This window comes from Polypterus senegalus, chromosome 3 (genome assembly GCF_016835505.1).
Source record: "Polypterus senegalus isolate Bchr_013 chromosome 3, ASM1683550v1, whole genome shotgun sequence".
NCBI lineage: Eukaryota > Metazoa > Chordata > Cladistia > Polypteriformes > Polypteridae > Polypterus > Polypterus senegalus.
In genome coordinates, this window is record NC_053156.1 from 148,700,625 (window position 1) to 148,714,397 (window position 13,773).

The following is a 13,773-nucleotide window of genomic DNA, read 5'->3' on the forward strand; positions in this document are numbered from 1 at the left end:
TCAAGGCCACTCGCTTTTATTTCTAGCAGCTTGGTCTCTGCGTGTCTGCCTGCCTGCTTGGATAGTACCATGAGGTGAAGACAAGCCAAGGATGGTATGTTCTATTAGAAAAGTAAGCACCATTGTTGTAGGGATGCATCTGGATAAAATTTTTGCCTTGAGGGGTACTTGTAAAACAAGCAACTATTCATTTAAGCGTTCCAGTATCTTATGTGTGGATCTTCCTGATTCTAATTTAAATGAAAATCAATCAATAAAAGAGAGTAATTTTGGCAAGTTTTGCTCAAATGATGGACGTAAGGTCAGGTGATGGGTATTAGGTAATGGTGGGTATAGACATTCAGTAATGGTTGAAAGAACCAAAAGGATGAGAGTATTTTGCAAACATGCCAATGCACATCCTAGTTTCCTCAATTGCATTTGCTCAATTGTCAAGTCTCTTTGTTTCATTGCTGTGTAAAGTGGCATATAATTTAAGCTTCCTCCTGCCTGTCTTTGCTCAGCAGTCATTTCTACTACACAGTTGAACAGAGAGAGCACAAAAGTACACCCTCACACAAGTCGTCTGAACAATTCAGCAGTCCAAATGATCGTACTGCTGTAACAATATGAGGAAATGTTCTTAGAGAGATATCAAGTGAACACAAGAAGAGAATGCAAACTCCAAGAAAAGGCACATCAGCCCTATATACTGTATACATACAGTACAGTAAATATACAGTACAGTATATCTCATTGGGGGTTCAGGGCTGTGAATGGATAGTGCTACTTCTCATTTCACAATCCAGCCAACAAAAGCAAAACTAGATAGAAATTTGACAAGATATTACTGTGCGTAGTTACAAAGAAGAAGCTCTGTATAGGATACATTTTTTCAAAATTATCTCATGTTTTTCATAAAATAGTGTAAATGTGGCTCTGGTATAACAATTCCTTTTCATGAAAAGTGCCATATTTACCATGAATGGTAAAACTGGTGAGCATCTTATTCAGAAGTATTAGTATTCTGCACAGTTTAATGTTTGCACATAGTGAACTGGCCGGGTTCAAAAGTTACCTCCTCTTCCACTCTTATACTAGCCACACTTACATCATATTTCTTTAAACTACAGTTAGGAATTTGCTATTAGATCATTTTCCAGGAGTTACAACTGTGTTTGAACTTTGTCGTTTAAAAAGAAACAGCTGGAATCTGCTGAGTGGAACTTGTAATCATCTATCAAAATCACAAGCTGTAAGAGTTATACTGTATATGTGGGGCTAGGCTGGCTTCAGGCCAGCGGTCAAAACTGGGCCCTTAATTGAAAATTAAAACTTTACATCGAGTGGTGCCTCTGCACAAGACAAGTCAGTGAATACATGTCAACACCTCAAAACTTCCACTCATTTCTCTTTAGTCATTCATCGTCTTTTGAACTGAACCAGTGTCTTGTCTCACGTAAAGCAAACCAATATTTGAAAGTAATAATATCTTTATTTATTTACTCGGAGAAGCTCAGCTGTAGCAAGCAACTGTTAATAGCTTTCATGTATTTATTTAATTAGAAAGTGCCAGTCAGTGATACTGGGTCTAATTTTGGAATGGACTGCTCCAGTTGTCAACAACTAAAAGCCTGTGTTAAGTGAATGCTTAATATTTGTACTGCTGTATGACTTCACTTCAAAATTAAGAAATTTAGGTATATACCTGTCCAGCAGATGTCATATGCTTTTGCGTTTACAACTTTTAAAATGCAGATTAAATGTTCTATTTTTCACAACAGTGCTAAATGCCTGTAGACTTTGATGCTCATTGATAGGGAAAAAATTCTCCATGATTTTGCAAAACTCTTCTCTGGACTTTTGATGCCTTCCACAGCCCCACAACACCCCACACTGGATTCCACACCTCCTATCAAAACTGTATTCGAGCCTTGAGATTTTTGGTGCTAGGCTAAACAGAAATGTCCCACAAATATTGCCCAGGTAAGTGAATTCACCCAATTGATAAATAACAGAACAAAGATGAGAAGTGAACCTGCTACAAGAGAATGGTAGTAGTAGTAGTAGCAATAATAATAACAGTAATAATAAGTTTTTATTTATATAGCACCTTTCCCATGCTCATTGTAGTGATGTCAGCATTCTGTCCTGAAGGAGATCAGACATAATTTTCTGACTTGACGAAACTTCCTTTAACTTATTGAGCTGAGCTACTCATTTGTCTGCTTCACAAGCCTGTAAGACAAGAGAGAGCACAAGGAGCTTGACCTTTGACCAATGCACTCTAAAGTACTCTAAATAAAACATTTTGTTGATAGTGAAGTACAAAAACATTTGTGCAACATTCCTGCACTGTAGTAGGCTAAGCTTTAGAAACAGCTTTGGAATACCAAGGTGACTATGAAATTAGGTGTTAAGATTGCCATGTTGGTGAAACTACAGATCCAAAGCATATCACCAATACTTTTCCTTTCTATGTAATTTTACAATAATTGTGCAAGTGGAGCAGATTCACATTGCAAATTAACATTCAAACAGAATTTGGTCTATTAAATATATTGCATAAATTCAGCTTTCTTCTCAAAACATGATACAGTCTTCACCCTCAAAATCTCTTTGATTTATGCATTGTTTCTATATTCCGCAGGATTTTGGAACAGTTACTCAACTCATAAATATTCAGCTTATTCAGTTGGTATGGCATAAGCCATCCAAGAAGAAATGTTTAAAAGGACTGCTATGATTAGTCCATTTCAGTTAAGAGAAAGATAAAGGTTTTCATATTTTATTGGATACTTTGTTACAATACAGTACAGTACATGACTGAAGAAAATAATACATTCCACATTCACAAAGAGGAGATTTTTATTCTCTAATGTTTCAATGGGAAAGTCAAGCCAAATCAGAAGCCAATCTACTTATCTTCTAAGTTTGAGCCTCTGTGAAGTTGTCTTTGGGTGTTTCAGAGTCGGGGTTTCCTTCAGGGTCACTGCAGGGTCTTGAGGCTCCACACTATAGCATGATTATTTTTAATGAAACACTGCTGGCCACTGTGTTGGGCAGATGGCCTAGCTAACACCTTACCTTTAGTAATGGCATGGGAACCATCTTCTCCCATTATTTGATGTGTCTGGGGTCTCCTAAAAGCTGGATTATCCTACATGTCAGACAGATGTAGACTGGTTTTGAAAGTTTAAACCTTGGGAACTTCAGAGAAAGATGACAGACCATGTTTGGTGTAAGAGCAGGAGGACTGTCCAGTAAACGTGTAGAGGAGAGCACAAGGCCCCAGTACCTCTGATGTTAGCCTTTTGTGGGGACTAAACTGGGAATATTCTAATACTTGATTTTATATACTCTGCAGTTTAAAGACTGCACTTATCTTTAGAAAATTAAACACTGGCTTTTTCCTTTTTTAGAGTCATAGTAATAATCCAAATCAGCTTCTTGGTTATCATTCTGGAATGAATGCCAAAGGCAAAGTTAGGAGTTTCTGAAAAATCTGGTTAACTTTTCCCCATGCAGTATTATTTTCAATTACGTTCCAAAAGTGAGGGTGACCATAATTTTTAACAATCCTCTGACATTATTTTTGGCCACATGGGCAGTTTTATAATTATAGTCTCTAGATACTGTCACACACATGCGCATGGGAGGAAGCTAAAGGGCCTGAATGAGAGTAACTCTACGCCAAACCAGGGGGTGCACTAAATCTTTCTCTCACTCCTCTGCAGACCAGTTATGGGAAATTCTGCCTGGTCCCAATGACATCACTTCTGGTTCCGACCGCAAAGACGTCACATCCAGTCACTGGGGTTAGTGGCATAACTTCTGGTTCCGGCCACAGAAATGACATCACTTCCTCCGGTCTGCCTTAAAACTATTATCTTTTTGCCAGCAATACAGTTCTGTTCTGGACTCTGTTGTATACACATCTAATGTGATCATTTACTCTATTTTGCAGCCAGGAAATAATATACAGGTGGCTATCCCGAACCTTTATGTGGCTGTTTTGTCAATTCTTCTGACAACATCTACTATATTATGACTCTTAGGCCTCATCCACACAACCACATTTTCTTTGCATTTTTGCCTTTCATTCACACCACCCTAAAGTTTTCAACCCCCAGAGCTTTTTAAAACACTCTCCAGAGCTGAACTTCTGAAAATGCAGTCTCGGTGTTATAATATGGACAGGCACAAATACAGATTTCTGGAACTGCAGACTCCAATAGAGATCTGGTTTGTCCGTTCCCTGACTGATTCCTGCTAATTACAATGTCTCATTCTTCGACTGGTCACCTTTCATGGAAGAAAACCATATTTCAAGAAAGCAGCTTTCGAAAAGTTGCTTTCCATTGCTCTCATTGTGTACTAAAATGGTACGTCTGAATGCTGCACACATAGAGAAAATCTAGAGAAAAGAGCAAATGATTTACTGGTCACCACAGAACTAAATCCCGTGGTTGGCAGTATTACCATCCCTTCATGGATTTTTCCGCTGATATGCATTTTCAGTTGTTTTAGTGTGGACGCAGGTACTTTTGTAAATGATGTGAAAGCGCTAGTGTAGACAGGTATCGTTTGTGATTAAAAATGCATTTTTTAAAGGAAAGCATGTTATTGTGGATATAACTTTGGTTTGCACTGTCCTAGCCAATATACAATTGGAAATCTGCCCTTAAATTTATAGTTGTGTGGAAGGCAAAACCAAGTCTTAATGGAGGATCCAAATACACTGTCCTACGTCTATGTTCTCTCTAAACTGCAGACTCTAATGTGTTGACTATAAATTATGGAACTTCCACTTGCTTCATCATGTGTCCCAAGTGGCACCAACATTACATGCTCAAAGACGGGAGTTAAGTTAAGACAAAGGCAAGACTGGCACGACACTAGTGTGGCCGTACATGTAGCAAGAGACAAGTGCGAGAGTCTTTATGTTTTCTTGGGGCACCGTGTTTGATACCTGGGAAAAACAGCCTACTGGAACATTATGGACCAAACGATGAATAGGCCCAGTGTGTCAGTGTAAAATAGAATAAAGGTCTATATTTTACCAAATTCTTGTTCATCATGGCACCAGAGAGTGGCAATGTGTTGCATGGTCAGACATGCAAGTAGAAATTTCACTGTATTCTGTATCCTTGTGACAATACCACTACCACTACTAGTCGTCTCTGGTACTACTCACATGCAGCATGTCTCTAGCAACAGTCCTACACTGAGACTAGTTAGAAAAAATCTCATTTTTCCATGACTAATCATGCACTTTGTTCTGATCATGTATCAGATCTTTTCCTCCTCTTGACCAGAAGTCCACTTCTTAGGTTGCATCAGAGCCAAATATTCAAGTCACCTTGTGGTATTGCATTTGTGTACACAGTGATTCTATATATATTATATTATATAGTGATATATGGAAACTGTACATATTGTCATTGGTTGTCCTTATACAAGGAAGTTGTAAGAGCCTTTAACCTCCATAGCATTAGACCTGAGGGTCACTCAGGCTATAAAAACAGTCCTAAAAGCGTTAATCCCAAGTGTCACTTGGGCAACTGTACAGACGTATTTTGTGTAAAATCCGAGATGCCAACAGCGTTAGTGTTGAGCGTTACTCAGGCAACAGTGTAGGCATGTCTTGCCTGAGCATTACATGGGCAATGGTGTAGAGGCATCTTCTCCAAGCCTCATAATGGCATCTTGTAAGAAATGCCTCTCATCGGGCAGTGAAACTGAAACGGTCAGTGAACCTTAAAGTGATTCTGGGAAGCCAAAAGTGACACATCACTCGCATATGTGCAGTGTGCTATTCATATTATTATTATTCATCATTATTATTTATATTTGTATCATTATAATTTCTACACTTCTGACTTTGTACATTTACTGTTTTGCATGTTTCACAGTAGAAAGATGACATTTAATAAAATTTAAATTTTTCAAGCCGAAAAATGCAAGTCTTTACATGATTTTTGGTAAAAAAAATGGAATGCTAAGGAAGTTAAAATACATTATTGCCAGAGAGCAAGGAAAGCCCACGGAGGAGAGACATGTCAGACTAGGAAAGAGAAATCCTTAGGAAGAACCTGCTTGAGTACAAAAAAACGGGTACAGTAAAGAGCTTCCCCTAAAGGTGTGTGAAAGTCCCTGATAGCCACCATAACTAAATAGGCACCAGTGTAGCCCATGATCTAAAGCCAGCTGCTGATTTGAAGGGCACTATTTTACAAGGCAGAGAATACTAAATACTGCTGCTCAACAGCAGACAGTGGAGGTGCACAGAAAGAAGGGTTGACACCCTGCTTAAATTAGTAAACGATCTGGGAACCCACGACCTTTTAAGCACTGAATGATCAGTTTATTTTTTTTTTTCATATTTGGAAAGCCTGCCATGGCAGTATACCCAAGATAGATTTAAAATGTCACTTAACTGTAGGATCACTGAGCTTTCAGTGATAGGCTCTCAGGCTGGAGGATTACAGCCTGCAGAGAAAATGACAGCTAAGGTAAAAATGAGAGGGAGAAAGTGTGTGTAGGGGGAAAGCAGGTAATCTGCTTCATTCAAAATTCCCTCATTCTTCAATGCCTAAACAGTGCACATGCTTACACAAATGAGCAAAGTGGACTGTGGTCCTTTCACACTACATTTTCGCATTTGCGGATGCAACACAGTTTGTAAATGTGCATTACAGACTGAAGGGGTATTGAAAGGTATTGGAAATATTTTTTACTTACCTTGGCACATGGATTTCTCAATAACAATTATACAATACATCTGTCTCTTTCTTTCTACATGTTGTTTGCTTTATAAGCATTTTTATAATCTGTATAATAGTGTGGGATTTCCTTGGATAGCTGCTGCTCCTTACAAGTATCCATGTTTGTTTATGTGTTGCTTGTGGCACAATCAATGTGGACAAGTCTGCAGGGGACACCAAAAGGGAATAGACAGACAGCTCTCCAAGTGAGTGTGGTAGACCAGACTGATGTCAAAATGCCATTATTTTGTCTGTGTACAAAAGTATAGATCTGCGTACACAGAATGCATGAAAGACAGAAAGTTTTAGGGTAGTAAGGGTAAATTATTTGTGTTCGTAATTTATTCACTACTTTCATATTTTTCCTCTTACTTTACTTTTAATGAAAGCTCTTGTTTTGTAAGTTATCAAGGAGGCAGCTAATATTTAATCTAAGATGTTGACATCTGTTATAGTTTATTCTAGACGATGCATTTTTTTTGATCCCATTCATGTTTTGGGGAGTGCAAGGTTGTCTGCGTTATAGGATGAGAAAGAATGTTTGGTGGGTGCAATGCAAAATTAATACAATATTGTTAAAGCTTGAACTTGTTGGCACTGCTAGGGCCCCGGCCTCAAGGAGACCAGACCACTAAACATGGCATACAAATAAAACAACTTTTAATACCCACAAACACAAAAGGGTTTACATAAGTTTACATAAGGAAACACAAAGTAACCACAAACATCTAAACACAAAGTAACCACAAACATCTGCTGCTATGAAGTACTTTCTAAAAGGCAGGAGGGCTTAACTTCAAGTACAGTTTCTACTAGGACAGCAACATCAGAAACACAGGCAATCTGCCTTACTAAAAGGATAAGTGTCTTTGTATCTGTGTATCTGTGTGTCCATCCAGTTGCTATGCCTCTGTTATCCAAAAATAAACATTTGTAGTAATACATTTCATTGCATTTGTCATTTCAGCAGATGTCACATTGCAAACATGAACAATGCCTTTATGAATCCCATACTAAATGGCATATAACATATTTTCCATTCCAACAGGTGGCACAGTAAACATTAAAAACTGCCTTTACAAATTCAATACCAAATGGCACATAACACAGACATATGCATTGTATTTGTTATTCCAACAGATGATGCATCACACATATTTGTTTAGTAATGTGTTTTATTACTACAAATGTTTGTGATGCACCATCTGTTGGAATGACAAATGCAATGCATTTTATTACTACATGCATCCCTATACATGGTGTACTGCAGATATTAATGCTGAGACCTATGTTAATTATTTAGATTTCTTGGATGGGTAGAACAGATAGTTGATAGAATAAAGGACACATCTACATAAACTTTAACAGGCCACCACAATGTACTTTGGCATGCTATAAATTCTAAATGACACCCAAACTGCATTGGAAATGTCTCTAGTATATCATTTAGCGTTTTGATGGAGATGAAACCTGTCCAGGAACCAGCCGTTCTGGCCAATGTCTATATTCTGCTTAGTGATAATGCAGTAAACATTTTGGATTCATTTGGAAGCTGATACCTTGGGCACCATGAGAAGCACACCATCTCCTTATATAATTCCTGGAAGTGACCTCATACTGTGCAACTTCCTGGCACCATATGGTGGCAACGGGGATGTGTTACTATCCACAAAATGGACACTGAAATCAAAACTTTCTACAAGATGGAAGCAACTACAATAAACATGAAAATTATAAACAACATAATGAACACAATATAATAAAAATATAAGTATAATAGTAATATATTTCTCTATATGCAAAATTAAGAGATTAATTCAAAATCCTGCAAAAATCATAACCATCCAAACCATCCATGCATCAATTTTCAAGAGCAGGGTTGCAGGGAAGCTGAAGCCTATCCTAACATAGAGTGGGGCAGGCTTTTCTTAGGTATCACCACTCTGAATCTGTGTTTGAAAGGTCTAAAAAGAAATTCCATAAAAAAAATAATAATAAAAACTCTGCACAAAAGTCTTGGACCTGAGACCTGAACTCTGAAGTTTCAACAGTTCTTACTGGGCTATGTGTCAATGATTCTTTGTAATTCAGGTTTAAATAAATGTCTTTGCTTTGCTAATGAGCTGTTGTAAAACTGCAGAAAACTTTCCGCAATGTGAAGGTAGTGGCATTGCGTGTAGTAAATGATCCACAGAAGAGTGAAATATTAAGGGGTGCAATGTCTAATAAATCCTTGGCTGCTGTTTTCTTTAGAAAGTTCATCACCAAATACTTATTAATTTATAAACAGAATTTACAATGACAGGGTAACTGCCATCTCTGAATTGGCCTTGTTTGAGTGAGCAGGGAAGTGTGTGTGTCAATCTGCTACTACGAGGGATTGCCACCATTTTCAGGTTTGGCACTGGTGTTGCTCCAGTTCCCTGAGACCAAATAAACAGGTTAATGACATGATTGGAAAAGTAGACAGACATGGACACATTGGTAACACAATCTATAACAGTGTCTTTAACAGCTGACGTTTTTGAAGTCACAAAGCATTTTTAAACAATCTTAAAATCCTGAATGCGGATGTTTCCCGCCATTTGAACTAAATACCCAATTTTTACAGCTTACTTAGCAATCACTTTAAATTGAATCAAATAACTCATTTTAAGTCATGTCAGTCATTTCTAAAGCAATCATCATGGTATCCATCCTGCTTGCTGTAATACAGCAATAAACTATCAGTCCTGATACTCAGTAAGTCAAAGGCCAGCTTTTATACGACCTACACATCCTAAACTGAATGAGGTAATCGGCCAGGATTTTACTGCTTATCCTGTTGTAAAACACCTCCCAAAATGTTAAAGGCTGATGTGCCTCACTTTAAAGTCAAATTTCCTTTTGTGTATTGGTCAAGTTTCTGTAAGAATGTTTAGTCCGGTAACTTCATTTTCTAAATTGCTGTAATAGCTTTAAGGAGAAGGTAAAGGTTTTATAGAGGAGGATGCAATACATTTTAATTGATGGGAAATATTACATTGATTTCAAAGATTTATATTAATACTGAAATGTTCCTTGGTTTATAAAGAAAATCTTTGCACCTTATTAATATCAAATAAGTAATACTGCCAACATCTCCAATTATATCAAAGTGAATGTGACAATAGAAAATACCAATATTACCTGAATTTGATATAGACTGAAACCAATTGATACCTAACTAACTCTGCTCCAATACAGTAACGTGGACATAAAATGCATGTACTTTAGATTTCACATGTTCACTGTGTTCTGTGAATAATAGTGCTGGGGGAAAAAAATAAAATAATGTGTGCATCTTTTATGAAGGAAGGGAAGGATGTGAAATACCAGTTCACAGCACTGTAAGAAATGGTGAAAACCAGGTCAGTCCTACATCAGTCCCATTGCACTTTAAAATTGATGGGCCAAATTAAAAAACCCATGTACAGCAGGAGTTTCTAAAAGTTTTAATTTGAGACCCCAGATATGAATTTTAGTACCATACTGGGAATCATGAAGAAGATTATCACCATAATGTCAGTGGAGCCATACATAAATAACAATGACCATAGAATAAAAAGAACTATATGTTTTTCTTTCACTCAAGCATATTTCTCACATTAATAACTACTTAAAGAGAGAAACGGGAAGCAAGCATATTGTTAGTAAAATAATCATTAACAATAGAGAATAGATTCCTGTATACCTGCCAGTTTAAATGCTTAATGTTAGGCTTTCATAATGCTATGAACAATGAATTATTTGTAATGGGTGCAGTGTGAGCAAGTGACAATTTTTGAAAGGATATTATGAATGCACTCTTTACTTAGTCACTTAACTCATGGCACCGGATAAAGAATAAAGTGGTAAAAAATAATTAATTGATTCTGCTAATTTACTGTCTTAAATAACATTTTTTAAAATAATGTTTTTCAAAGGAGCTCCACCATTAACCATACATCTTTATATTTTTACATGCAAGTTTTAATTTAACAATTCAATAAACTGCATAAAAAGTTGAGTTACAGAGCTAAACCATTCCTTACAGATTTGTTCATTATTTGCATTTTATACGGGTGAATCTTGAGAAATAATTTGGCAAGCAATCTAGTTTGAAATATTTAAACATACCAACTGACATTGTGCTGATTTGTTAATGACTCCACCTCTAGATCCTTTTTCACTCTCTCAATAATTACAGCTCTCAATAGTGCAATAATTACACCCTTCACACTAAGAGCAGACTGAGATCTATTGAACTACTTTAAAGTAGTGATCAGAGAAACACGATAAACTTAATACAAACTTTTGTGCACCTCTGTTAGAAATTTAGGCCATAATAGTGAACATGCGAAGTGGCACCAGACAGTTTTTTATGGTCGCTGTAACTTCATTTAGAATACAGCCCAGCCAACCAAAACAGGACTTCTATACTGGGTAACTTGGGAATGATGCATGAAAACTATATGCTCTTTGTTTTTCAAACAAATATTCTTGCAAGTCTTCTGTAACTCCTTTGCTGTTATCACTCTGATAACTCATCCACCTCAATTGTGCTCACCCCATCATCCCCATCTCCAGTGGCAGTGGTTAAGCTAGTAAGTATTAACACACAATTGTGTGACGACCCCTCAAAAACACATTTATAATTGAAAAAGCATCGATGCACAATATTTTTCTGTTCTCCACTCTATGGTTGCTAGATGGAATGAAAGAACCATTGGTTTAATGGTTCATGTATGCGTACACATTTAGTAAAATCAACATAAAACCAGGTTCGCAATGAAGTAAACAAGCAGTATGGCATAGTGGCTAAGGCTTTGGACTTCAAACCCCTTCGAAAACTAACACTGTGTGACCACAAGCAAGTCACTTCACCTGCCTGTGCTGTAATTGGAAAAGTACAAAGAAATGGAACCAATTGTATCTCAAATGTAGTAGGGAGATTTGTGTAAAATTGTCAACTAAATAAATAAATGTAAAGTTTAAGTTAACTTAGCCATGTTTGAGATATAATAACAAATTAAGTACCAGCAAAAATGCACTGCACAGACAGCAACCTGGTTGAGATTCAAACTCAAAATAGTGGAGCTGTGAGGCAGCTGAAGTAAGCAGTGTGTCACTCAAATGATTTACAAAAGAAATCCAGATCTACTGATAAAATTCAGTAGTACAAGAAGAATTTGTGCTTGTGAGTACTGAGAGTCTAAGAGGTTTTTACCATTTATACAGCAATCAGGCCACAATTACTGGCTTTGAATTTTTTTAAAGAAAGATTGACAAAGACCTAATGCAGTGCTTCCAAAATTATTTTTTTTTTCAAAACCCAAACTTGACTATTTTATGGTCAGTGACAACCGTCAGAAAGGGGTCCCCCTTGATTAAAGTCATAACAACATTCACAAACTGATGTGATGGTACAGAAACTAAATTCAGTCCTAGATGCCCCTCCTTGTGGTTGCAGGTTTAATTCCAAACATTTTCTTTTTTTAATTGGACTCTTCCCTTTATTTAGCAAGCTGTCAAATTTGTGCTGTCCCCAACCATAACCTATCATGTGTTACCCCCGGTACCGAAAACATTGATATCTCGATGATGTGTGTGTGTCTGTGTGTCACAGGTTCTTCAGAACGTTACAGAGCTAAAACAGCTGGGATGGAAAAATACAAAACTCGAAACTTAAGCCTGTTATGAGATGAAGATGTGTTAAGTAGTTTTTGAGTCAAATTGTGCAAGAGAAAGAGGCAATCTAGAGGAACCCTCAAATACTGTAATTCTGCAGTTAATTATGAATTTTCAGTAATGACTTATTTTATGATCAGAAAAATCAAAATGGTAAATAGTTACTGAAATGTTATAGAATAGTTTGGGTAACTTGGTTCCTAGGCCACAAAGTCTATTGACACTCACGTCCAAATGTTTTTGTATAAGCCCAAAAATGACAAACCGGACATGTTAAATATGTCCTGAATTGAGCAAGAACTGGTGTGTCAGATAGGTAAGATTTAATTTGTAATTGGTGCCCTCCATCCCTTGATGCCCTAAGCACATGTTTATTTTGCTTAATGGTTAATACTGCCCTGACTACTGCACTCTTCTGAGTGCAAATAAGATTAGGAAAAATGGCAACTAACTAAATAATGACATCAATCATTTTCTAACCCACTGTATCCAGACTAGGGTCACTGAGGTGCTGGAGCCTATCCCAGCTAGCACAGAACACAAGGTAGGAACAAACCCTGGACAGGACACCAGTCCATCACTGAGCAAACACACACACGCACACACATATGCACATACCAAGCATAATAGGGTTAATTTAGTGCCACCAATTCGCCTAACCTGCATGTCTATGGACTATGGGATTAAACTGGAGCATTAGGAGGAAACCCACACAGACATGGGGACAATGAGATCAATTCAAAGTAAAAATGGCTATTTGTGAATTGTACTGTCATAAACGCCTGCATCCACAGGGAGCCTTCAGGACAGAACTTTACAACCACTGTGTTATAAGAAGGTATTCCTGCAAACAGTTTTAAACAGTTTTAACTGATGAGCAATGATAATTTGTAAATATTGCTGCCTGATGAGGCACAGATTAAGCCTGTTTATTTGGCTAAACTCAGGGGGGAAGGAGTGAAAATCTATAGTATTGGTGTCAAGTGGATGTAAAGATAACTTTGTAAGAATGTACCCTTTGCCCATCATAAAACAACAACAAAAAAAGTAACTCGCACCCGCTGAAGGCAGGAACGTGGATGTCAGTTGCAGCTGTCAACAAACTGATCACTGTACAGCAGCTGTAGCAGACAAGTAGCAGGGGATGTCTCTGTGCAGGATGGCTCTCACAGTATGTCTGTGCCTGATTGAGTGAACCTTTATTTTGGTAGTTTGTTCATGATAGTTTAAGAGAATTTCATAAATATCTGTACAGCACTGGTTCTGAAAGCTGCACACCTTTTTGTAGTTATTACAGTATTCTGTTACTTTTTGAGGACCTCTTTGAAATTATCATACT

General features: G+C 37.3%; 1 protein-coding gene across 12 annotated transcripts in view; it reads right to left on the minus strand.

The window, feature by feature from the left end:
• Positions 1-13,773, minus strand: part of LOC120525615 (filamin-A-interacting protein 1) — a 283,170-nt gene that overhangs the window by 233,269 nt on the left and 36,128 nt on the right. For 9 of the 12 annotated variants that reach the window (XM_039748049.1, XM_039748051.1, XM_039748040.1 and 6 more), the window contains one exon: positions 2,093-2,217. The exons of the other annotated variants lie outside the window; for them this stretch is intronic. In XM_039748049.1, coding sequence (XP_039603983.1) covers positions 2,093-2,107 — 15 coding nt within the window. In that variant the 5' untranslated portion in view covers positions 2,108-2,217. The remainder of the gene's footprint in view (positions 1-2,092; positions 2,218-13,773) is intronic. 12 annotated transcript variants of the gene reach the window in all.